Below are 25000 nucleotides of genomic sequence, written 5' to 3' on the forward strand. Positions count from 1 at the left end.
GGTACATCCTGTTCGATGGGGACGTGGACGCCCTCTGGGTGGAGAACATGAACTCTGTGATGGATGACAACAAGCTGCTGACCCTGGCCAACGGAGAGAGAATCCGCCTGCAGGGCCACTGTGCCCTGCTGTTTGAGGTACAGACACACCTGCACAAAATTCCCAATGAGGAGTGGGGGACAGGTACAGTAGTACTGTTTAGATTGCGATTGTGAGTTTTGCAGATTTTACGAATAAAGATTCTGCTTCAGGTCGGAGACCTGCAGTACGCCTCCCCCGCCACAGTGTCCCGCTGTGGAATGGTGTTTGTGGACCCAAAAAACCTGCGCTACGCCCCCTACTGGCAGAAGTGGATGAGCGCACGGAGCTCAAAGGTAAGCGAGCCTATCCCTCGGAGTGGATTTCATAAAATGGCCGCTTGTTTGAGGCATTATCCTGTCATCAGTTGTCATTTTGTTCTGTTGATTAGGTCACACACTTAATGTCATGTTTGTGTATGAATGGATGTTCTCTCATCTTCCAATGACAGGAGCAACCAGAGCTGAACAAGCTGTTTGAGAAGTACGTCCCCAAATGCATTGACATGATCGTGGAAGGGATCGTGGACGGCAAGCAGGAGGAGAAATTGAAGACCATTGTTCCCCAGACTGACTTAAACATGGTGAGCAGTACTGCAAGTATCACTACAAGCACACAGGGTCGCAAGGATATGCCATAGTCTGGTGTTCAGATATCATTACGACGGGCTATATATATATATATTTTTTTTTTTAAATCTTTGTAACATTTTTTTACACGACTGTGTTGTTGGTTATGTATGTAATTAGTCTTTCTGTTGCAGGTTGTGTGTGGTTAGTCATAGTATCGCTGGTTGTGTGTGGTTGGTCGTAGTATCGCTGGTTGTGTGCGGTTGTCCGCAGGTGTTTCAGCTGTCCATGATGCTGGAGGCTCTGCTGGTTGAGGACGAGCTGGAGGCCTCAGTGCTGGAGTGCTTCTTCCTGGAGGCCCTCTGCTGCTCACTAGGGGGCGCCCTGGTCGACGCCGGGAAGGTCAAGTTCGACGGGTTCCTCAAGAAGCTCTCCGGCATGACCACATCGCATGACGAGAGTGCCCTGGCCAACCCTGGGGAGATACCGGGTGAGCCGCACCCTGCTATCGAACAGACCGGCGCATTTGTGCTTCTGCTAGAATGAAAGGTTCTGTATGATTCGCCTTTCTCATAACACCATGCTACTTCAGTAATACAGTAAAGCCTCTGGGGTCAGAAGCGACTGGTCAATTGAAAGGACATGAAAGCGGAAATTTGGATTTTACTTCTTATCAATAGCAATCTTTATTTATTTATAGGAAATAGAAATACTATGGTTAAGTAGTGTTCTTGTGTTGTAAAAGCTAGAAGACTACTGCAAGATTACAGCAGGTTTTTTTTGTTGTTTTATAACTCTATACCTCTGAACGCGTTATTAAATGTATTGTGTGTACCTGTGCAGGTACTATGCCGACTCTGTACGATTTTCATTTTGACGGCGAGCAGAGGAAATGGGTGCCCTGGAGCTCGCTGGTCCCCACATACGTCCACGACGTCGACGTCCAGTTCATTGATATCCTTGGTAAGGAGATCGGTGAGCTCTGGACCATTACACACCGCGCTAACGTGCTAACCTGTCGTGCTAACGTGATAACTCCGCCCGCCGCAGTGCCCACCGTGGACACCACGCGCGCCAGCTGGCTGCTGGAGCAGATGGTGAAGATCAAGCGGCCCGTTGTGCTGGTGGGGGAGTCGGGCACCTCCAAAACGGCCACAACGCAGAACTTCCTGAAGAACCTCAACATGGACACCACCGTGAGCCTCCTGCCGTCAGGGCTGTTGAATTAGCGAGGCAGCTGCAGATGTTGATTTGCACATAAAAACAACTACTCTAGGAATGGATTATATAAAACAAGTTTCATGTCACAGGAGACAAAGTCACTGTTACTGAAAGACATACATTTAACTGAAACTGATATTTCCTTTAGCAATTCCTTTCAATCACAAAATCACACAGTTAACCTAATTTCTAATATTTTAAATGTGAGGCTTCACTTGTGGAAATTAGCTTGGGTAAATTTCAAGTCATTTTCAGTGAGATTTGAAGCAGTTGAGGAACAATGATTATATGGTTCCAAACTTGTTTATCAAGGTCTCAGCAGTGGGATGGTATGAGTAATAGTTATCTCACAAATCTGACCTCTTTATTGTGGCTTTTCGCACCACCTCCACAAGGAAGCAACATCTTGTGCCTGCATTTGTGTGTATTGTGAGTCATCTCTGGATCATCGTTTGGACGTGATTATGATTATTATCAACTACCGCTTTCAGATGATGCTGACCATCAACTTCTCGTCGCGCACCACATCCATGGACCTGCAGAGGAACCTGGAGGCCAACGTGGAGAAGAGGACCAAGGAGACCTACGGCCCTCCCATGGGCAAGAGGCTACTGGTCTTCATGGACGACCTCAACATGCCACGGGTGAGACCGGGGAACCACATTCACAGTGTCTCAGATTAGCAGTACTGATCTAGGGTTGGGCTTCTCCTGTCCACATCCCAAACGCATCTATTATGAGCTAATAGGCCAAACTAATCCCAGATCAGCATTTCCTACTCTCTATGAGGATGAGCCCAGGTCTTCTTTCTTTCAAATTCTCCTACCCTACTACTCCCTAGTCCTTCTCTTCAGGGATTTCCAGGGTCCTTTGAAATCCTTTGGAAATCCTTTGGAATCCCTGGAACCTGTGTGTGTGTGTGTGTGTGTGTGTGTGTGTGTGTGTGTGTGTGTGTGTGTGTGTGTGTGTGTGTGTGTGTGTGTGTGTGTGTGTGTGTGTGTGTGTGTGTGTGTGTGTGTGTGTGTGTGTGTGTGTGTGTGTGTGTGGACCTGCCCTCACACACTCGTGCATACCCCACCCCGCAGGTGGATGAGTATGGCACGCAGCAGCCCATCGCTCTGCTGAAGCTGCTGCTGGACCGGGGGGGCATGTACGACCGGGGGAAGGAGCTCAACTGCAAGATCCTGAAGGACCTGGGCTTCATCGCCGCCATGGGCAAGGCCGGGGGGGGGCGCAACGAGGTGGACCCCCGCTTCATCTCCCTCTTCAGCGTCTTCTACATCCCATTCCCCGAGGAGGAGGCGCTCCACCACATCTACTCCTCCATTCTCAACGGCCACTGCATGGTGATTGGTTGATTGGATTAATCTGTTTACTTGCTGATTGGTAAAGATCATTAAACCTTTCAGGTGTGAGATCACAAATATGTGATTAGAATGTTCTCAATTGAACATTCTAATGCTGATGTGACAATCACTACTGGTAATTGAAAGCAATGGGGTTCTAGAACACTAGTCTTAGAATTTGAAAATAAAAAAACATTCCAAAAAGCCTATTGTTCAAAGGCTTAAAATACAACATAACGACATGTTTCCCCAAAGACAATTTTATAGTGATTTGACATTTTTTGTGAAATTATAATGATTATTTATACTGCAGTCCCCCTTGTGACGGGCAGGCTGCAATGGCAGGTATGCTTGACACTATGACACTTATCTTAATTTTCTGAACAAACATGAAGTAAATATATTACAAAGACCTGGAAAGAGAACATTAAGCGCTAAATTATAGCCTGTAAATATTGCTGTTTTTTGTGTGCTTTGCTCTTTAGCCAGCGGCAAGGTACATACAAGGTTATGACGTCCAACCAGAACTTTGCCGCGCTCCAAAATGACCTGAAGTTAATCACAAGAGCAACCACATTTTTTTGTTTCCTCTGTAGGCCTTTGACGAATGCATACAAAACATCTGCAACAAGCTGACCTTCTGCACCCTGGAGCTGTACAAGAACATAATTAAAGACCTGCCTCCGACCCCATCCAAGTTCCACTACATCTTCAACCTCAGAGACCTCTCCAGGGTCTACAATGGCCTGGTCATGACCAACACCGAAGAGTGAGGCCTCTCGCGTTAGCCTCGCTAGCCGACCGTAATGACACACACGACCGTAATGACGCGCACGGTAGCCATTTTGTTTCTTCATGCTTGTTCCTCTGCCGGCAGGTACCCAGAAGTCAAGCGGTTTGTGCGGGTCTGGAGGAACGAGTGCTTGCGAGTGTTCCACGACCGGCTCATCAACGAAACCGACAAAACGCTCGTACGTGTTTCAGCTTAGAGGAACCCACTGGCAATATCTGTGTGTGTGTCTCTACGTGTGTGTGTGTGTGTGTGTGTGGCAGTTTATATTTCGCTTAATGCTTTGGGTAGATCTACGCGTGTTTTGTTCTGTAGTCTCATTACTCATTCCTAACTGAAGCAGTACGCCATTTTGAGGCCTACGTCACTGGACTCCACCCTCATCTCTCTGCTGTGGTGTCCCTGACAGGTCCAGGGTCACATTAAGAACCTGATCCAGGAGCACTTCCCGGAGGACCTGGAGTATGTAATGAGGGACCCTGTCCTCTACGGGGACTACAGGAACGCCCTGGTGGAGTCAGAGCCGCGCGTCTACGAGGACATCCAGGACTATGAGGCCTCTCACGCTTTGTTCCAGGTGCTCTAAGGACTCTGATGTGAAAAACCACACATTGATAATAATCATAATAATGCTTTTTTTACACCACTTTTCATGATTTCAAAGTGCTTCACCTCAACTGCTGCCACCACTAGCATGTAGCACCTATCTGAGTGATGCACAGGAGCCATTTTGTGTCCAGAACACATGCCATACATCAGCAGAGGTGGAGAGGGAGGGAACATTATACCAGTTAAACCTGGGAATGGTTAAGGTGGCCAGATTGAAACAAAAACTGGGTATTTTGACCCTGGGAATGATAATACAGACCTATATTAATAATGTTAGCAAAAAAAGTCTAATAAATGGAAAGAAACCAGTGTTTAATTTGTTGACCACCCATCCCCCGCTTAACATACACACACACATGTTTCTGGCCTGCAGGAGATCCTGGAGGAGTACAACGAGTCGAAGACGCAGATGAAGCTGGTTCTGTTCGACGACGCCCTGGAGCACCTGACGCGCGTCCACCGCATCATCCGCATGAACCGCGGCCACGCCCTGCTGGTGGGGGTGGGCGGGTCCGGCAAGCAGTCCCTCACCAAGCTGGCGGCCTTCGCCGCAGACTGTGAGGTGAGCGGGATCATACAGTACCTAGTCCAACTCAATGAGATAAATGATCTAGTACAACTCAATGAGATAAATTATCTAGTACAACTCAATGAGATAAATTATCTAGTACAACTCAATGAGATAAATTATCTAGTACAACTCAATGAGATAAATTATCTAGTACAACTCAACAAGATATGTTATCTAGTACAATTCAAGAAGGTACAGTACCTAGTAAAACTCAATGAGATACAGTACCTAGTACAACTCACTGGGATACATTATCTAGTACAACTCAACAAGATACAGTATCTAGTACAACTCAGTGAGATACAGCAACTAGTTTCCGCTCAGTTTCTGGTTGTCCCCGCTCTTGGTTTTCATCAAGGCTCAGATTTCAGTCTTGTCGCTGATTGTTGTGGCTGAGCTCAGTCGCACTTGCATTAAGCGGTTCTGCTGCTCCCCCCAGGTGTTTGAGATCACGCTCAGCCGAGGCTACAACGAGACCACCTTCCGCGAGGACCTGAAGGTGCTGTACCACAAGCTGGCCATCGAGAACAAGAAGACCGTGTTCCTCTTCACCGACGCCCACGTGGCTGAGGAGGGCTTCCTGGAGCTCATCAACAACATGCTGACCTCAGGTCATTATTACTAAAACTGTGCTTACCATGCCTCACGCACCTATGGGGGTGACTTAGGGCGCAAGTTTGAAATCGACCTGTTGGAATGGCAAGCAGTGTTCTGATGAAGGCCAATGTGGTCGAAACATTAACCGTGTCCACATGATAGAATAAATACTATATATATTTTTTTTGGAGCATCTAGCAAGTGTGCGAGTCCTTTCTTTTCTGATCTTAATATGTTCCTGTGGCCTTTTATGGTATGTGTTTGTTTTCTCTGTTACCGTATTTATTCTGATTAAGAGGGTAAATACAGTAATCGAGTGTCATCAAGGGAAATTATTCTTGCAAAAAGGCCTGGACTTTAAAATGAGATCCCCCAGTGTGACTGTATTCCCCTTCAGCTGTAACCGTGTGTAATAGCTCATACATGGTGATTGGCTCTGGATAAGAATGCCCGCTGAATTACAGTAATGTACTGTAACAGGCATGGTGCCGGCGCTGTTCGCGGACGACGAGAAGGAGTCGGTCCTGAACCAGCTCCGTGAGGAGGCCCTGAAGATGGGCTCGGGCCCGTCCAAGGAGAGCATCTGGCAGTACTTCGTCAACAAGAGCGCCAACAACCTGCACATCGTCCTGGGCATGTCCCCCGTGGGGGACACTCTGCGGACCCGCTGCAGGAACTTCCCAGGTAGGGCTCCTGTGTGTGTGTTTTTGGGTCTGTCCGCTCTTACTGTCACTTAAAATGCATGTTATTGTCTGGGATGATACAACTAATGCAGCCCCTAATATGCATAATCTGAATTCCTGGGAGTGGAATTGTGGGGAAGGTCCATTTTCAGAGGAATAAAGGAAACCCACTTTGACTTACCTAATGTGTGCTCCGTATACAGTATGTGTCTGCTCCACATTCCCTCCTTATTTGAAACAGAAAGAGAAAGCTGTTGCACGTGGTCTAATGGCTGCTTTGTGTGTGTGCGTGTGTGTACCTGTGTGTGTGTGTGTGTGTGTGTGTGTACCTGTGTGTGTGTGTGCGTGTGTATGCACCTGTGTGTGTGTGTGTGTGTACCTGTGTGTGTGTGTGTGTGTGTATGCACCTGTGTGTGTGCGTGTGTGTACCTGTGTGTGTGTGTGTGTGTATGCACCTGTGTGTGTGTGTGTGTGTGTGTGTGTGTACCTGTTTGTGTCTGTGTGTGTGTGTTTGTGTGTGTGTGTGTGTACCTGTTTGGTCTGTGTGTGTGTGTGTGTATGCACCTGTGTGTGTGTGTGTGTGTGTACCTGTGTGTGTGTGTTTCAGGGCTGGTGAATAACACTGGGATAGACTGGTTCCTGCCCTGGCCTCCTCAGGCCCTGCTGGCTGTGGCTCAGTCCTTCCTCGGTAAGGCTGCTTGTGCAGGATCACTGTGGCTCAAGTGGGTTTGTGCTTCTTACAACATTATCTAGTTTTGAAATATATGTATATATGTGTATACATGCTTATATATACCATTTAAGTGATTAGACTCAGAACCATTACATCATCAGATGGATCAAGGACTTAAGTGCCCTTGGACTGACTGATCTGGACCTTCTCAAGATTCTTTTTTCCCCCCTTAAACGTATCATGTCAGCCTGATGGGTCTCCATCAATAATAAGCATGCAGGCTGTGATTAATGCGGAGCTCGGTAACTGACTCACGGCTGTGCTGCTCCAGGCGAGAGCTCCATGATCCCGGAGGAGCACCTGAAGGAGGTGATCAACAACGTGTGCATGGTGCACAGCTCGGTGGGCGAGTACAGCAAGCTCTTCTTGCAGAAGCTGCGCCGCAGCAACTACGTCACGCCCAAGAACTACCTGGACTTCATCAGCACGTACGCCGCCCTGCTGGAGGACAAGGACGCCTACATCCTGTGTGCGTGAGCTCGCTCTGTCGGGGGGAGTGGCTACGGAGCCGGGCTGTGGGTGTGGCCTGTTCGGCTGTCTGTGTCTTAGTAGCCATGCGATAAAGACCCAGTCTTATCCTTAGTTGGTGGTGTATGGCCCGAACCGATAGACTCCATCTTGGTTATTCTTACATCCTCACTCCCTTGCACTTCCCATTTAACTGTTTAACCTTGTAAGGTGTAAGATCACAAATATGTGATTAGAATGTTCTCACCTGAACATTCTAATGCTGATGCAACAATCACTACTGGTAACTGAAACCTGTGGAGTTCTAGAACACTGACTGTTAAAAAAACATTCCAAAGAACCCTTACTCTTCAAACGGTTAAATCATTGGGTATTATGGTGTGGGTAATGTCTCTTATGTCACTGTGGGGACCTGCGATGTTGTCGTGGCTGTAGATGGGCATAGGTGGCTACATCAGTGCTTTAGCATTGTTAATTGTACACTACCTCTGGCCCTGGAGTGTTTCTGGCCAGGTCTGTGTCACTGTTGCTGTGGATAAGAGCGTGTGCTGAGGGCATGTCATGCCTGGTTAAAGGCAGTGTTTTCCCCGCTGCTCGGTGACTCTCTCAGCTCAGTGTAAGCGTCTGGAGGGAGGCCTGGACAAGCTGAAGGAGGCCAGCGTGCAGCTGGAGGAGCTCAACGTCAAGCTGGCTGACCAGAAGGTGGTGCTGGCCGAGAAGTCCTCCGCCTGCGAGATCCTGCTGCAGGAGATCTGCACCAACACCGCAGTGGGTGAGTGAGTGTGTGTGTGTGTGTAAGAGAGAGTAAGTGTGCGTGTGCGTGTGTGTGTGTAAGAGTGTGTGTGTGTGGGATAGTATATTCAGTACATTTTTCAGTATATTTGACATTAATGATAGATTGTGACTACAAATTAAAGTGCTGAAGAAGGTTCTAGTAGAAGTGCTGGAGAAGGTTCTAGTAAACGAGCTGAAGAAGGTTTTAATGGCGAACGCCCCACCTCCCCATCCCCTCAGCGGAGGAAAAGAAAACGATGGCGGAGGACAAGGCGAAGGAGATCGAGGAGCAGAACAAGGTGATCGCGGTGGAGAAGGCGGACGCAGAGAGCTCGCTGGCGGAGGCCCTGCCTGCCCTGGAGGCCGCTCGCATCGCCCTGCAGGACCTGGACAAGTCCGACGTCACGGAGATCAGGTGGGTCCCTCAAAAACACGCCCTGCACCCTCTGCTTATCCTACAGGTATTTGTGGCTTCCTTCCCTTCCTAATCAGTAGCCAATTAAGGGCTTGAGGACAAGATGTGTTCATTCTTTAGCCAATCAGCATCTTAAATTACTCACTGGTGAAAAACTGAAAGCCAGCAGACGCTGCAGACCTCCAGGACTGGGTTCTGACACTCTGGCCTTATCTTCTCTGACACTGAATCGATGTATTGTGATGTAGTCGATCATTGGCTTTGTCTCGCTGTGGACCCCACCCGACTCTCCAGGTCCTTCGCCAAGCCGCCCAAGCAGGTGCAGGCGGTGTGCGAGTGCATCCTGGTCATGCGCGGCTACAAGGAGATCAGCTGGAAGTCCGCCAAGGGCATGATGTCGGAGGCCAACTTCCTGCGCTCGCTCATGGAGATGGACTGCGACTCCATCAACCCCAGCCAGGTCAAGACCGTGCGAGGTGAGCCACTTCCGTTGGGTTGCCTCACACTGTTGCTGTTGAGGAATCTTTTTCTAGGGTGTGGGGGTAACTCCTTTGGGAAGGCGCTGATTTAGAGGAATCCCATGCAGTGCTGTGGGGGGTACTTCATTGGGGAGCGCACTGACCTCCCTCTCTCCTCTCTCCCTCTCTCCCTCTCTCCCTCTCCCTCTCCTCTCTCCCTCTCTCCATGTTTCCTCCAGGCTTCCTCGAGGCCAGCGGGAGACGGGATAGCCCAGTCGTCGTGGAGGCGGTGATGGGCTACTGCGACGTCGCCAAGGAGATCAAGCCAAAGAGAGAGCAGGTAACTACGGCGATGAGTTGAGAGTTCTCCTGCCTTTTGTGCCTTTTGTGGCACAAAATGGCTGCCGTGCATCACACAGGCTTGGACTCCACAGTGGTGCAGTTTGGGAAATGTAGTCCATGAATGCGTCTCTCCCAGGTGGCCCGGCTGGAGAGGAACTTCTTCCAGAGCAAGAGGGAGCTGGAGAGGATCCAGGACGAGCTGGAGGCCATTCAGAAGGAGCTGGGAGCGCTGGGGGATAAGTACGACGCCGCCATCTCAGAGAAGCAGCAGCTGCAGGAGGAGGCCGAGGTCATGGAGAGGAGACTCATCGCTGCCGACAAACTCATCTCCGGCCTGGGCTCTGAGAACGAGCGGTAAGCACACACACACACACACACACACACATACACACACACACTACCACACACACACACACACACACACACACATGAACAGGAAGGGACACACACTACCACACACACACATAAACACACGCACACGCACACGCACACACACACACACACTCACACACAAAGGTAACACAGGTAATAATCCGATTGGATATTTAACCTTCATACTGGGCATTCAAGTGATGCATCATGGTTAATAGCTGAGTGTCCCACCAGGTGACTGAGTTCCATGGCTGTAAAGTCTTACCTGCCTGCTAATGTGGTACACCTCCTCCTCCTCCCCCTCCTCCTCCTCCTGCTCCCAGCTGGACGGAGGACCTGGAGGAGCTGAAGCAGCGTCGGGTGCGGTTGCTAGGAGACTGCCTGGTGTGCGCGGCCTTCTTGAGCTACGAGGGGGCGTTCAGCTGGGACTTCCGGAACGAGATGGTGTACGAGGTGTGGCAGCGGGACGTCCTGGAGCGGGGCATCCCCCTCAGCCAGCCCTTCCGCCTGGAGAACCTGCTGACCGACGAGGTGGAGATCAGCAGGTGAGTGTGCGTGTGCGTGTGTGTGTGTGTGTGTGTATATGTGTTCATGTGCGTGTGTTAACACGCGTGTGTTAATAGGTGGGGCTCAGAAGGCCTTCCTCCAGATGAGCTGTCTGTGCAGAACGGCATCCTGACCACGCGGGCCAGCCGCTTCCCCATGTGCATCGACCCCCAGCAGCAGGCCCTCAACTGGATCAAGAAGAAGGAGGAGAAGAACAACCTGAAGGTGCAGATAAGCAGCCCTGCCGTGACCTCATTCTGACATCACTGCCATTCACAGTACCATCTGAGGACTTTGCATGGGTCTCAACCAGATTCACTTTGTACAGGCTGTTTCAAGCTAATTAGATCCCCTTTAATCTTAACCCTTTATAAGATCACAAGTCTGTGATCAGAATGTTCATAACTTAACATTATAATGCTGATGTCACAATCACTACTGGTAACTGAAGGACACGGAGTTCTAGAACACTGACATTCTAAAAACACTCCAAAGGGTTAAGCAGTAATTATGTCACCTATTTCTTCTTTTAAGGTTTCATAAACTACATGCTGTTATGGTTTTGTAAAGCAGATTTAACATTATAAATAAAGTCCTGACTTTGTGTCTTGTCCCTCTTTTGTGCAGATCTCCTCCTTCAATGACCCCGACTTCCTGAAGCAGCTGGAGATGGCCATCAAGTACGGCTTTCCCTTCCTGTTCCAGGACGTGGACGAGTACATCGACCCCGTCATCGACAACGTCCTGGAGAAGAACGTGAAGGGGGCGGAGGGCCGGCAGGTCATCATGCTGGGGGACAAGGAGGTGGACTACGACCCCAACTTCAAACTCTACCTCAACACCAAGCTGTCCAACCCCAAGTACTCGCCCTCTGTCTTCGGCAAGGCCATGGTCATCAATTACACCGGTGAGAGAGAGAGAGCCTCTGCAAGCTGTGGTGGCATTGAGAGGAATTAAGAGTGTCTGTTGTGTGTGTGTGTGTGTGTGTGTGTGCATGTGGGTGTGTGTGTATATATGTATTTCTGTGTATGTGTATCTGTATATATGTGTGTGTATGAGACTGTGCCCTGCTGTGTCTCAGTGACTCTGAAGGGTCTGGAGGATCAGCTGCTCAGCGTGATCGTGGGCTTCGAGCGGAAGGAGCTGGAGGAGCAGCGTGAGCGGCTGATCCAGGAGACCAGCGAGAACAAGAAGCTGCTGAAGGACCTGGAGGACTCCCTGCTGAGGGAGCTGGCCACCTCCACCGGCAACATGCTGGACAACGTGGAGCTGGTGCACACGCTGGAGGAGACCAAGTCCAAGGCCAGCGAGGTGAGCCGGATTAGTCACACATTACGCTCCGAAACCACATAATGGAGTTGAGTTAAACTCCACCCGGTTCCGTCCCTGAGGCCTGACCCTCTCTCCTCCCGGATGAACGGGCAGGTGTTCGAGAAGCTGAAGTTGGCGGAGAACACCTCGGTGGACATCGACAAGCTGCGGGACGGCTACCGTCCGGCGGCCAAGCGCGGCGCCATCCTGTTCTTCGTGCTGGCGGAGATGGCGCTGGTCAACGCCATGTACCAGTACTCGCTGGCGTCCTACCTGGAGGTGTTCGACCTGTCGCTGCGCAAGTCCCTGCCCGACTCGGTGCTGAGCAAGAGGCTGAAGAACATCATGGACACGCTCACCTACAACGTCTACAACTACGGCTGCACCGGTATTTTACCGCTGTACTCTTATGGTTTGTAATAGTAAGCAGTATTAATGAGTGATATTCAGGTATTAAGTGCAATTTGTGTCCCTGTGTTCTGTGTCCCCCTCAGGGCTGTTTGAGAGGCACAAGCTGCTCTTCTCCTTCAACATGACCATTAAGATGGAGCAGCCAGAGGGTCGGGCCCCCCAGGAGGAGCTGGAGTTTTTCCTGAAGGGTGAGCACCCGTGCCAGCCTCAAACAGGACTACACTACCCATAAACCACCACGGCTGTGTGTAATCTGGTGCGTGCGTGGCCGCAGGGAACCTGTCCCTGGAGAAGAGCGCGCGGAAGAAGCCGTTTGCCTGGCTGCCGGACCAGGGCTGGGAGGACATCATCCGGCTGGCCGAGCTCTTCCCCGACGAGTTCGGCACGCTGCCCGACGACATGGAGAAGAACCCGGACGAGTGGAAGAGCGTGAGTGGCTCCGCCAGCGGCCTATCACACGCTCTGTAACGCTTCGCCTGTCTCACAGCCTCACCTGCACCCTCCGCCCCCGCAGTGGTACGACCTGGACGGGCCAGAGCAGGTGCCCTTCCCCATGAAGTACAAGGACAACCTGACCAGCTTCCAGAAGCTTCTGCTGCTGCGCTGCTTCCGCCTGGACCGCGTGTACCGAGCCGTCACCGACTACGTGGACATCACCATCGGCGAGAAGTAAGCGGCCCGTCTCCCCCGGCAACGCAGGCCCAGAAACCCCTCCAATACGCACCGTTCACTGTCCGCCCCAGAAATTGTCCACAGCTGAATATTTAACCAGCTTCTCCGCTGTAAATAAAACCAAAAGTCTTTGTTGAGCAGATGTGACTTTGGTTAAATGGTAAATGGACTGGATTTATATAGCGCTTTTATCCAAAGCGCTTTACAATTGATGCCTCTCATTCGCCAGAGCAGTTAGAGGTTAGGAGTTAGGTGTCTTGCTCAAGGACACTTCGACATGCCCAGGGTGGGGTTTGAACCGGCAACCCTCCAACTGCCAGACAATCGGTCTTACCTCTTGAGCTATGTCGCCCCTAAGCTGCGATGAACTAGTTTCTACGCTTTGGAAGAGCATTGGAGTTTCTTTTGGTCCAGGTTTCATTTTGTGGTCATGGTGTGCATCTACACGGTGTACTGGAGATGAACTGTACCATGGCGAAAGACAAAAGCCTCCTGTCCGTTTCCCCCCTCCCGCTTCACTCACGTCTCTCTCGAACCCCAGGTACGTGCAGCCGCCGGTGATCAGCTTCGAGGCCATATTCGACCAGAGCACGCCCAGCTCCCCCATCGTGTTCATCCTGAGCCCCGGCTCGGACCCCGCAGGGGACCTGACGAAGCTCACCGAGAGGCTGGACTTCTGCAGCAGCCGCCTCAAGTTCCTGGCCATGGGGCAGGGGCAGGAGATGGTACTGCAGGGGCAGAGCGCTGTACTGAATGAATGAATGAATGAATGAATGAATGAATGAATGAATGAATGAATGAGCAAATGAATGAAATCAAATTTTCCAAAAAGTTTATATATACACAATATATTGTAGTAATGTCTTTTTTTCTTTTGTAACTCGGAAATATTAACAGCTACAGTTCGACCTCAGTGGCTCAGACGTGTCATTATCACTGAAACTTACCCGTTGCCATGTGATGCTCGTGCCTGTCCTACAGGTGGCGCTGCAGCTGCTGGAGACGGCGGTGTCCAGGGGCCACTGGCTGATGCTGCAGAACTGCCACCTGCTGGTGAAGTGGCTGAAGGACCTGGAGAAAGCGCTGGAGAAGATCACCAAGCCCCACCCCGAGTTCCGCCTGTGGCTCACCACCGACCCCATCAAGGACTTCCCCATCGGCATCCTGCAGAAGTCCCTGAAGGTCAGACTGCAGTAGACTGCACCGCGCTAACGTACTTGTGCATGGGCTAACTGAGCAACGCTAACGTAAGTGCGCGTGCTAACTGAGTAACGCTAACATAAGTGCGCATGCTAACTGAGCAACGCTAATATAAATGTGTGTACCGAGTAACGCTAACATATTTGTGTTGCTAACTGAGTAATGCTAACATAAGTCCATGCATTAGGGATGAGAGCTGTGTGGAGCTCACCTGACCACTTTGCACTTCTGTCCCTCCTTGAACACATGCACACGCGCACGCACACACACACACACACACACACACACACACACACACACACACACACACACACACACACACACACACACACACACACACACTCACACACGCAGGTGGTGACCGAGCCGCCCAACGGGCTGAAGCTGAACATGCGGGCCACGTACTTTAAGATCTCGCACCACAGCCTGACCGGCTGCCCGCACCCCGCCTTCCGCAGCCTGGTCTTCGTGCTGTCCTTCTTCCACGCCGTGGTGCAGGAGCGCCGCAAGTACGGCAAGATCGGCTGGAACGTGCCCTACGACTTCAACGAGTCCGACTTCCTGGTGAGGCCCCTCCCCCTGGTCCCGATTCTATCCCTACGACTTCAACGAGTCGGACTTCCTGCTGTGACCCCTCCGCCGGTCCCAATTATAACCCTAACTATCAAAAAAATAAGTCAACACAAGAACCATATTTAAGATATGCTCCATATACCAATCAATAAAAGCAACAAAGCGCTCCAAAGAATAAGGCAACAAAAAAAACCCTAAATTACATTAGCAGACGCTCTTATCCAGAGCGACTTACACAACTTTTACATTGTATCCATTTATACAGCTGGATATATACTAAAGCAATTCTGGTTAAGTACCTTGCTCAAGGGTACAACGGCAGTGTTCTTACCCGGGAATCGAACCTGCGATCTTTTGGTTACAAACCCAGTTCCTTACCCACTGTGCCACACTTAGTGGAAGTTCCCTGAAGAAACCCTATTCCTAACTCTTATCCTAAATCCTAAAGCTAAAATAGTCTTTAAACCAATGATACACCTATTATTAACCTATTCTAAACCTATTGTAATAACAAACTCTAATATTACAAAACTTAAAATGAATTTCAATTCTGAGAATTCAAATTTATATAAAACATGAAGCTATTATAAACCTTATATACCACCAGTATAGGCTGTATGTCACACTAATGGTGGGGAATTTCACACAGAACAAAGCATTATGGGCTAAAAAATACATGGAATCATGGGACAAAATATCAAACTTTAATGCTTAATATCTCAAAAACGATTAAAGAACCATTTCTTTTTTGTTTGTTAAAAAGGTTGAATGATTCTCTTTTAAAATAAACTGATAAAATCAATCTGAAAAAAATTGAATTAAAACACCACAAATTTGCGAAATTGGGGAAAATCAGGGTCCTCGGTAGGCCATCGACAAAAAATCAATTGGGGGGGGCGCGCTTCTTGCATGAGTGCTTGCAGAGATGTTTGCACGATTGCAGGAAGTAGCAAACCCCCTGGGGGTCTCTCACAGTAGAAGCTTGATGGCTTCCCGAAGGGTTCCAGTGTCTGGGGAATACTCGGCTGGAACAGGTAGGGTTTGAAGCCATCCGCTGTGAAGACCCCCACCCAGGGCCACCCGGGGGGTTAGCACCACTCTGGGCCCCTGGCAAAGCAGACCTGAAACCTTGCGGTGTTAACGAACGGTCTGTTTGGGCGCAGAAGCCGGGAGCCCTGGGGTGTCTGGGAGGCAGCGACCCGTTCGCGGCTGGCTCAGGCCTCTGGGGCTTTCGGTGACTGAGCTCCGGTCCCATCCTGGGATGGTAACCGTTGGTAACGGAGGGCATGAACGGTGGTCTGGGGACCCGGGGAGGCAGTGATCCGTTCGCGGCTGGCTCAGGGACCCCCCCGACCCTCCGGTGGCCTGGCAGGCACCGATCCGTTCGGGGCTGGGCCTGGTCTATCGGAGTCCTCGTGAGCCTGGAAGGCACCGATCCGTTTCGGGGCTGGTCCTGGTCTCCTGGGACAAGTTCTGTCCCTTTGGCACTGACCGCCATCCTTAGGTTAACCTGGACTCTTGCGTATCGTAACTGATCCAGGGGAAACCGGAGTAGGCCCCAAGATGTAGACCTTTCTCAGACTCGGCTCGGGTGGTTGGGCTACCTAGCGGTGTTAACGAAAATCACTTGGGTCGAGTGAGGTACAGTATCCAGCCCCCCTGGGTCCACTTGGACAGCACGCAGGGTGTGGTGGTCTGGGGCCACAGGCCTTAAATGGTGCCCAGTTTTCTATGGGTGACTAGCACCACTCACACACCGGACCATTCTGCACTACACACGTGAATCCGATTAAACCAAAAAAAAAAATCAGTTTGGGCTTTTTGAAAATCATCACCCCCCAAATTGTCGCGTTTTGAAAAAATGATAGACTCTAGCTTAAAAAAAATTATTGTACCATAGGGGAAACGAGCCTAAAAAAACCTCCAAGGGATGATTTTAGTAACAAAATTTAAAAATTCTTGCCCTGCTGTTAGGACCCTAACTCTGTTTGAGATGCGACACTAACCGTAACCCTACTTCTTGCTGAGGCCTATCCCCTCCGGTCTGAACGCCTGCCCTCCGCAGCCTGTCTCTGGCTTGTAACTGACTTGCAGACTGAAGCTTTTCCACTAGGGGGAGCTATTTGCTGGCAAAGTATTGGTGTGCTGCGTATGAATGGTGCTTCGTATCCGTGACGTTGTGCGTCCTTGTTTAGTCACGTCCCTGAAGTCATTGGCTGTGAATTAGGAAGCTGTTGACCTCTGGTAGTTGTGTGTTTGACCGTTTCTATAAGTCACTTTGACTAAGAGTGCTGAATGCCTGAATTGTAAATGACTTGCAGTGGATTTCTGTGTGCAGAAACAGGGGGGAGGTCATGCACTTGAGGGTCATTAAAGTGCTCTGACTAAGTCTCACCTGCCTGTGGGAATTTCACAGGGCTGTTGGAATGATAGCGCAGAAGATGCGGTGCGCGTTCAGTGTCACGCAGGGTCACACCAGGCAGTCCTCACACCTGCCTGCAGAAGCTGGAATTAGCGCCAGACGCTAACATCTCACCTTCCCTGCCGAGTGAAGGGCAATTAAGCAGGCTGCTCCTGTCACCCCCCCCCCAGGATAGTGCGTCTCCGTGGCGGGGGTCTCGCTGTTAGCACCGTTTGTGACGCACGGGATGCCGGCAGCCGAAACGTTTCCGAATTCCACTGGCCCCCATGCTGTCTCTGATTTCAGTCTCCTGCAGACAGATGTCCCGTTCCCAAAATACTCACCCCGCGTCTGCCTGAATCCAGCGCTCCAGTCCTTTCCCCTGAGAATGCCTCACGTCCGTTTCGTTTAGTTTAATTTCCCATCACTTTTCTGTGCCGACACCTCCGTTCCTCCCATGCTGAACGTCTTCCTTAAGGGTGTCGGGACCGTGGAGCAGACAGCTTTGATTCACACTTGCTTTTTACACGTCCTCTCTGCTGAATGCGGCCACCGTTATGAATTCTGACTGCTGTCTGCGTAATTATTAACGCGGGTCATGCCAGGTTTCCTCGTGCAGATGTTTGTTAGACGCTGTTCTAGCGCCTGTAGCGTTGAGCTGATGCGGGGCTGCACCTGTGTTGCAGGTGTGCATGGAGATCCTGGACACCTACCTGACCAAAGCCCACACGCAGGGGGATGAGAAGATCCCCTGGGGCAGCCTCAAGTACCTCGTCGGAGAGGCAAGGCCCAGTGATGTCACCGACTGTCACTGCTGCTGTTACCAGCCTTCATGTCCAATACTGTACTACTTACTCTTACAATATTATATGCTATTTTGTATGAATCGTGGCTTGAGTATCACACTGTATGTGTGTGTTCGTGAGTCTGTCTGTGCAATTGCAGGTAAGTACCTGATATGCCAGAATCGACAACCTCTATTTAGAGTTAGATTATTATATGTAAAAATAATTTGAGTTTTAGCAAGTATATTTACCCTGTGCAACATGCATATACAAACATGACACTGAACAGAGACCTAGTGTTGTGGGCGGGGTTAAGGTGAGGTCGTGGTTCTGAAGCAGAGTCTCTCCTCCAATGGCCTCTCTCAGGTGATGTACGGGGGCCGGGCCATAGACAGCTTCGACCGCCGCATCCTCACCGTCTACATGGACGAGTACCTGGGAGACTTCCTCTTCGACACCTTCCAGCCCTTCCACTTCTACCACAACAAGGACGTGGACTACAAGATCCCGTCCGACGGGGCCAAGGACGTGTACGTGGGTGGGTCTCAGAACCGCGAAAAGCGCCCTGTTCCACACTTTCATTTAGCTAATTCAGGGCTGCCCAGCCCACTTCCTGGAGATCTACTGTCCTGTAGGTTTTCACTCCAGCCCTAACAAAGCACACCTCATTCAACAGCTGGAGATCTCATTGAGCTGCCAGTTAGTAGAGCCAGGTGTGCTAAATTAGGGTTGAAATGAGAACCTACAGGAGAGTAGTTCTCCAGGAACAAGATCACAGCCGCTAACAGCTGGCCTGTGTTCCAGCGGAGATCGAGAGCCTGCCGCTGGCCAACACCCCCGAAGTGTTCGGCCTGCACCCCAACGCCGAGATCGGCTACTACACGCAGGCCGCCCGCGACATGTGGACGCACCTGATCGACCTGCAGCCGCAGACAGGTAAGCGCACCTGCACACAATGGCATCCCAGCCACCGGCAGCCAGTCATTTCAGAGCTTAGAATGATGAGGCTTACCTGGCATATCTTTCAGAAATGTGTGAACTCTATTGTACTACTACACATGAAAAATGAAACTGGAAACTTGAACAATGCTATGCTAATCGATTCAAAATCCCAAATCTTGAAAAAGATACAATCTGCTAATGTTTTTTTATTTTTATTTTTTATTCGGAATGTGTCTATGCATGCAGCCAGCTTGAAATCAATTTGGAGGGAAATTCTTTGGAGGGATATGCTGTGGTTGTGATTGGGCTGTGGTGTCTACAGGATAAATGTTTAGGTGTTGATTTTGTGTTCATCCTGGCCCCCTCTCTGACCGTGACGCCCCGCCCTCTCTCCCCCTGCAGGAGAGTCCGGAGGGGGGATCAGTCGGGACGAGTACATTAGCCAGGTGGCCCGGGACATCCAGAGCAAGCTGCCGGCCGTGTTCGACCTGGACGTGATCCGCAAGGAGATGGGCCTGGACATCCAGCCCACCGCCGTGGTGCTGCTGCAGGAGCTGGAGAGGTTCAACAAGCTGATCCAGCGCATGGGCCGCTCGCTGGCCGAGCTGCAGAGGGTGAGAGACACCGGCGTGGAGGGGGAGAGTGAGGGGGGGGAGAGGGTGAGAGACACCGGCGTGGAGGGGGAGAGGTGAGAGCAGGGCGTGGAGGAGAGTGAGGGGATAGTGAGGGAGACTGAGGTGGAGAGTGAGGGAAGAGAGACGGATGTAGAGTGAAAGAGGGAGAGAGAGAGGGGAGAGAAGTTGGTGAGAGTGAGAGAAAGAGGTGGGTGAGAGTGAGAGGAGGGATTGTGTGGGAGAGAGTAGGATAGAGAGAAATATGTGGGAGAGGGAGCAGAGATTCTGAAAACAAAAATGCACCTGTTCAAAGACTGCTTGTTTTCATCGTGTCATCTCTCACCCAAATGGGAGCCTAGCCAGAACAATCACCGTCTCTCTGGAAACGGTTAGTGTTCCGCTGGCTCGGGGTGCTGAACTGACCCCCACCCCTGTGTGCCCGCTTGCCAGGCGTTGGCGGGCGAGGTGGGCATGAGCAACGAGCTGGATGAGGTGGCTCGGGCACTCTTCAACGGGCAGATCCCGTCCATCTGGAGGAAGCTGGCGCCCGACACGCTCAAGTCCCTGGGGAACTGGATGATCCACTTCAAGAGGAGGTTCGACCAGTACAAGTCCTGGGTGAGTCCCCCTGCTGCCCTGTCCAAAAGCAGAATACACACCCAGTGAAGCATTTAGGGTGTAGTGGAAATTTATTTGCACTCCTTGAGTAACAGTGCGCACTGTTAGAGACTGAAATTTGATTCTTCAAGTCTAATCTGAAGTCAAATTGGATTTGTGTTTTGTAAAGTTGTTTATTGAATTTCTGTGTATTGCTGTTTGGTGTGCGTGTGCAGGTGGAGGAGGGGGAGCCCATGGTGATGTGGTTGTCGGGGCTGCACATCCCAGAGTCGTACCTGACCGCTCTGGTCCAGGCCACCTGCAGGAAGAACGGCTGGCCTCTGGACCGCTCCACCCTCTACACACAGGTCACCAAGTACCGCACCGAGGAGGAGGTCAAGGAGAAACCAGGCCAGGGTGAGCACACACACACACACACACGCACGCACGCGCGCATGCTAGGCTGTGCTGAGCTGGGCTGTACTCTGGGCTTTGCTGTATTACTGCTGTGCTGTTCTATATTGTGCTAGGTTGGGCTATGCTGTGCTATGCTGTACTGTGCTGTGGTATGGAGGCTGACTGTCCCGCTGCTCTCAGGGTGTTTTGTGTCAGGGCTGTACCTGGAGGGGGCCGACTGGGACCTGGAGAACAGCTGCCTGGTGCGCAGCACACCCAAAGTGCTGGTGGTGCAGTTACCCATCCTCAAAGTCATCCCCATCGAGTCCCACCGCCTCAAACTGCAGGTAGGCCCCACCCCATTAAGGCTCTGCCTCAAACTGCAGGTAGGCACCACCTCTAAGCATGCCTCTGTTACCTTGCTGCAGTTGATACTCTGAGTCATGTGCACACATGTGCTGTGGGCAGTTTTGTTCAGCTGTGTAGATTTCATTGATTGTGACTCTGACTCTGCAGTGGTGGTTTAGAGTATTTAAATGCGCGTCTGACTGCTTTGCGTGTGTTTCCAATGCAGAACACACTGCGGACGCCGGTGTACACCACCTCCATGAGGAGGAACGCCATGGGGGTGGGGCTTGTGTTCGAGGCGGACCTCTTCACCACCAAGCACATCTCCCATTGGGTCCTGCAGGGCGTCTGTCTGTGTCTCAATTCTGACTGACATGCCCCTTCGCCAGCGCACGGCTTTTACCTGCTGCAGTACGGCCTGTCAATCATTCTGTCTGTCCGTCTGTTTCGAGCTTCAAAGATGAGCCAGTATTTATAGAGCGTATCTCACAGTTAAGATTATTTGACAACACAGCACACATACGTGATTATCACTTTTTCGTAAAAATATACTTTCGCATTTTTGGTCTGAAAAGTCGATCAGTCGTTGTTTCATCTGACATTTTTAGCAGAACATAGCTAAAACTGCTGCATATCTGACACACTGTTCTTTTGAGGAACAGTGTTGGCTGAAATTAGCTGTGAGATGGTAGTATTATTGGCGCCAAAATGAAAATAAAATTTAAACCTAAATTTAAACATTAAGGACCTTTACTGCTGTTGAAATAAACCTTTATTTTGCATAACACTAACTTTGTGCTTTAGAGGTCTACATTACAAATCATTACAGTACATCGGCAGAATTTAACACTGACCATTCACCGAAACAGTTTATTTTCAGTACGTATGTAAATTCATAAATACATACATTATAATATACATACATGAAATTCAGTTTCATTCAAGAATCGCAAAGATGGACCTATGCATCTCAGGGCTAACTCACTGGGTGAAAGCAAGACATACGATGTTGAAGTAGAAGAACAATTAAAAAATTACAATGCAACGGTGCAGAAAAGAATGCATAGCATTCTGACTTCTGAACGCGAAACTCCGGTCCTGTTTTTCGCCTCGTTTTAAAAGAGCAGCCGTTAATCCCGACAGCCGAAAAACACGGAATGCGCCGGAAGAGTCAACTCCCCGCTCGCGCGGTATCGCGAATCAAAGCATCCAGCTCTGATTTGGCATCGCGTCGTTCTTACGCAATGCTGAGGTATGGTGGCTGTGGTTTAACTACTGAGAACATAGCCATCACAAGTCCATCACTGGAGGTGTGTTTCTTGTGTCCTGTAAAAGTCGCACTAACTTAGTTTTACTGAGGGAACGGGTTACTGAATTGCAGGGTTAACTGACCCCAAAAAAGAGAAACAACGAAGAAACAATTATGTAGATTTGTGGACAGTGATAGGCTTTCTGGAACATTGCGTGTAGGACATGCATCTATGGAACATACACATTTTAAACTTAAAAAAAATTCCCTTTGACTGAATCCAGATCACTCTTTGAATCAGAATTTAACAGTTTTCCTTGTGCTATATATGTCAAAACATGACAAATAAAAAAAAGTTTGAAAATAAATATATAAAATGAATACAGCAGTAGGAACTCAAACACAGCCCTGCTGGGGAGGGAAATCTCCACTGGCCCTCGATTCTGCCAGTGTTCAGCTAGCCAGCTGACATTTCAGCTTCTCTAAAATACTCAACCGTCTCTTCAACAAACAAAAAAAATCAAAATGTTTTTATAGTATAAATGTGGTCCATGAGGACAGCTACTACTGGACAAAGCAGAGGTCACACACTGGACCCATGTCCTGACATTAGACTCACTGCTGAACAGTGCATTCTGGGGGAAAAAATGCATTTAATATTACTCAGCCATGAAACTCACTGCCTTATCAAAATTCGGCCAGTACAGTGACGTAGCAAACTGAGAAACAGCCAGTGGGACAAACACAATTATAAAATAAAAATAAAAAACTGCTACAAAAAGAAACCACATAACATGACCGTCACAGTTCCAAGTTTGATAATAGTTATGTACCAACTTGAACTTTTGCATGAGCTTTTTCAGTACTATTATTCTGCTAATGACAAATGGCTCCTTTTTTTTTAAAGTAAATATTTCATGAAATATTTAGATTCAGCAGAAAAAGGGCGCACCTAGCACCTTTGGATGAACTGAACGTTCCTTTTTTGGGTTGACAAACACTGAACTTGAATTAAAACCAAGTGCCTCTTTTTCAAGAAGGGAGGACTAGCTAGCTCAGATACGATGAACTTAGCGAAGCAAACCTGCACAAGATCGCATCTAACTTGAGACAAATTTACAAATCCCCACTACACCACAGTTCCCGGATTTTAATCCCGCACCTGAATTTTAAAGCTCCAACATATTGCCGGAAAATTCAATAAGCAATAAGGACCATTCACAGTCTGAGAAATGAGTAAATAATATTCAGATTTGGGTGTACCACAATAGCACAGGATAAGCTGTATGTATTTGATCTGCCTGTGATTTCACTGCAGTGGGGATTGTTTTGGCACATAACTGCCAGTGTCCTCAGGCTGGTGCTGTATTTGCTTTCAAGCATCTGTCTCCATGCTAGAGAAGCACCATTGGCCAAGATCTGAGGCAGCCAATCACTTTGGTCCATCATTTATTCGAGGTGCAATCGTAGCAGTCCCTCAGCCAGGTGGCCGGGGGCCACGCCCGTAGAACTGAAGTCCTCCGGGGTGTATTTTGCCGAAAGTCCAGATGTGATGGGTTTGAGGCACTTATAAAAAATAAAAATGTAACAAAATAAAAATCGAACAAAATAAGTAAACACAACATTTTTCAGTAGATTTCCTGGACACATCCTCCTGTGATGTCAGACTTCCGAACTGTCATTGCTCCCGCCCCCCCGCAACACCATTGGCTCCCTGTGGCTCTTCCCTTTGGGCCTCGCTTCCTCCTCCGCCTCCTCCTCCTTTTTCCTCTGCCTGGACCTCAGCAGCAGCAGGGCGAGGACGACCGCGACCAGGACGGTCAGCAGGAGGCCCACCAGCACCCCCACGGCGGTCACCAGCCCCCGCTCCTCGCCCTGCCCGCTCAGCTCCTGGGGCAGCAGGGCGTCGGCCGCCGGACGGCGGGCGGAGCCGGACCGCGCCCGGTCCAGGGCGATGTGCATGATGTTGGTGCCGCGGTTGCTGTCGGCGCCGATCTGGGCCGCCTCGGCGGGGGGGTCCGCGGCCGACCTCCGGGGGCGGGGCGGGCCCCCCGGGACCAGGCCGCCGCTCGCCGACAGGGCGTGGTACTCCAGGCTCCTCTTGCCCAGGCCGCGGTTAGCGTTGTTCCGCGAGCGCACCGTGTAGATGGTGTGGATGTACCACTCCCGCCCAGCGGCACCCTGCAGAGAGGGAGAGAGAGAGGGTGAGAGAGAGGGAGAAAAGTGGGTGAGAGGGCGAGAGAGGGAGAAAGGTGGGTGGTGGCATAGGCTAAAACAATGGCCTGGGCTCAATCAAAATGTTTCATTTATTTAAAGTTTACAAACACAGTCTGGTGTGAACAGTCATCACAAAAAAAAATGAAATTTACCATTTGTGAAGAAACAAAACAAGCACTTGCATTTGTCTGTTAAGTGAAAGTTAAAGACACGTTGATTGAATTCCCAGCTGACATTGGTGTTACAAAAACGTGATAAGAGGCTAACCTGGAACATGGCGGCAGAGTCCACTCTGAACCCGTCCGACCCCGGCTGTTTCACCAGCGAAAGAGCTTCCGGGTCGTCCAGCGCCAGCACCGCCCCGAAGTCCGCGTTTCCGAAGAACCTCGCCTGCGTCTCTGGCTGAGCTTTGTCCTAGAGCAAGGACAGGGAAGCGCCCCGATGAGCTTTTAACAGACCGCTATTTATCGCTAACGTTTATAATTATATACACGAGAAACTTCTTCACTGCTGGAGGTATTTTAATGAGAAATAACTGGTTTTGGACAGAGGTCGAAAAGCTAGGTTCAGAAAGTAGAAGTCCTCCCCAGTATTTTGTTCCAGTCACCGGGATTTGCTAATTAGCCCGATCCTTCAGCCAGAAGGTAGACCTAATTAGTGAAATCAGCTGGCTGAGTTTATGGGTGGAAGAAACGCACAGCAGGACTTTCTG

At 50.0% G+C, this 25000-nt stretch overlaps 1 protein-coding gene and 1 pseudogene across 1 annotated transcript in view; one reads left to right on the forward strand and one right to left on the reverse strand.

Annotated features, from left to right (window-relative positions):
- Positions 1 to 21613, forward strand: part of dnah10 (dynein axonemal heavy chain 10) — a 43405-nt gene extending 21792 nt beyond the window's left edge. The window contains exons 40-79 of the mRNA XM_064352680.1: positions 2 to 137; positions 252 to 374; positions 530 to 661; positions 921 to 1137; positions 1491 to 1610; positions 1698 to 1843; positions 2360 to 2512; positions 2954 to 3214; positions 3811 to 3983; positions 4092 to 4185; positions 4414 to 4581; positions 4987 to 5175; positions 5624 to 5795; positions 6262 to 6465; positions 7072 to 7152; positions 7469 to 7666; positions 8276 to 8437; positions 8680 to 8854; positions 9149 to 9330; positions 9552 to 9652; positions 9791 to 10008; positions 10350 to 10571; positions 10650 to 10797; positions 11200 to 11479; positions 11654 to 11883; positions 11998 to 12271; positions 12378 to 12482; positions 12569 to 12723; positions 12809 to 12963; positions 13508 to 13691; positions 13948 to 14148; positions 14521 to 14730; positions 17827 to 17922; positions 18292 to 18463; positions 18730 to 18861; positions 19270 to 19481; positions 19932 to 20099; positions 20315 to 20495; positions 20676 to 20821; positions 21049 to 21613. Coding sequence (XP_064208750.1) covers positions 2 to 137; positions 252 to 374; positions 530 to 661; positions 921 to 1137; positions 1491 to 1610; positions 1698 to 1843; positions 2360 to 2512; positions 2954 to 3214; positions 3811 to 3983; positions 4092 to 4185; positions 4414 to 4581; positions 4987 to 5175; positions 5624 to 5795; positions 6262 to 6465; positions 7072 to 7152; positions 7469 to 7666; positions 8276 to 8437; positions 8680 to 8854; positions 9149 to 9330; positions 9552 to 9652; positions 9791 to 10008; positions 10350 to 10571; positions 10650 to 10797; positions 11200 to 11479; positions 11654 to 11883; positions 11998 to 12271; positions 12378 to 12482; positions 12569 to 12723; positions 12809 to 12963; positions 13508 to 13691; positions 13948 to 14148; positions 14521 to 14730; positions 17827 to 17922; positions 18292 to 18463; positions 18730 to 18861; positions 19270 to 19481; positions 19932 to 20099; positions 20315 to 20495; positions 20676 to 20821; positions 21049 to 21195 — 6823 coding nt within the window. The 3' untranslated portion in view covers positions 21196 to 21613. The remainder of the gene's footprint in view (position 1; positions 138 to 251; positions 375 to 529; positions 662 to 920; positions 1138 to 1490; positions 1611 to 1697; positions 1844 to 2359; positions 2513 to 2953; positions 3215 to 3810; positions 3984 to 4091; positions 4186 to 4413; positions 4582 to 4986; positions 5176 to 5623; positions 5796 to 6261; positions 6466 to 7071; positions 7153 to 7468; positions 7667 to 8275; positions 8438 to 8679; positions 8855 to 9148; positions 9331 to 9551; positions 9653 to 9790; positions 10009 to 10349; positions 10572 to 10649; positions 10798 to 11199; positions 11480 to 11653; positions 11884 to 11997; positions 12272 to 12377; positions 12483 to 12568; positions 12724 to 12808; positions 12964 to 13507; positions 13692 to 13947; positions 14149 to 14520; positions 14731 to 17826; positions 17923 to 18291; positions 18464 to 18729; positions 18862 to 19269; positions 19482 to 19931; positions 20100 to 20314; positions 20496 to 20675; positions 20822 to 21048) is intronic.
- A 717-nt stretch (positions 21614 to 22330) lies between these two features.
- The window catches only part of LOC135264055 (FRAS1-related extracellular matrix protein 2-like), a 75054-nt pseudogene continuing 72384 nt past the window's right edge, over positions 22331 to 25000 (reverse strand).

This window comes from Anguilla rostrata, chromosome 9, assembly GCF_018555375.3.
Source record: "Anguilla rostrata isolate EN2019 chromosome 9, ASM1855537v3, whole genome shotgun sequence".
Lineage (NCBI taxonomy): Eukaryota > Metazoa > Chordata > Actinopteri > Anguilliformes > Anguillidae > Anguilla > Anguilla rostrata.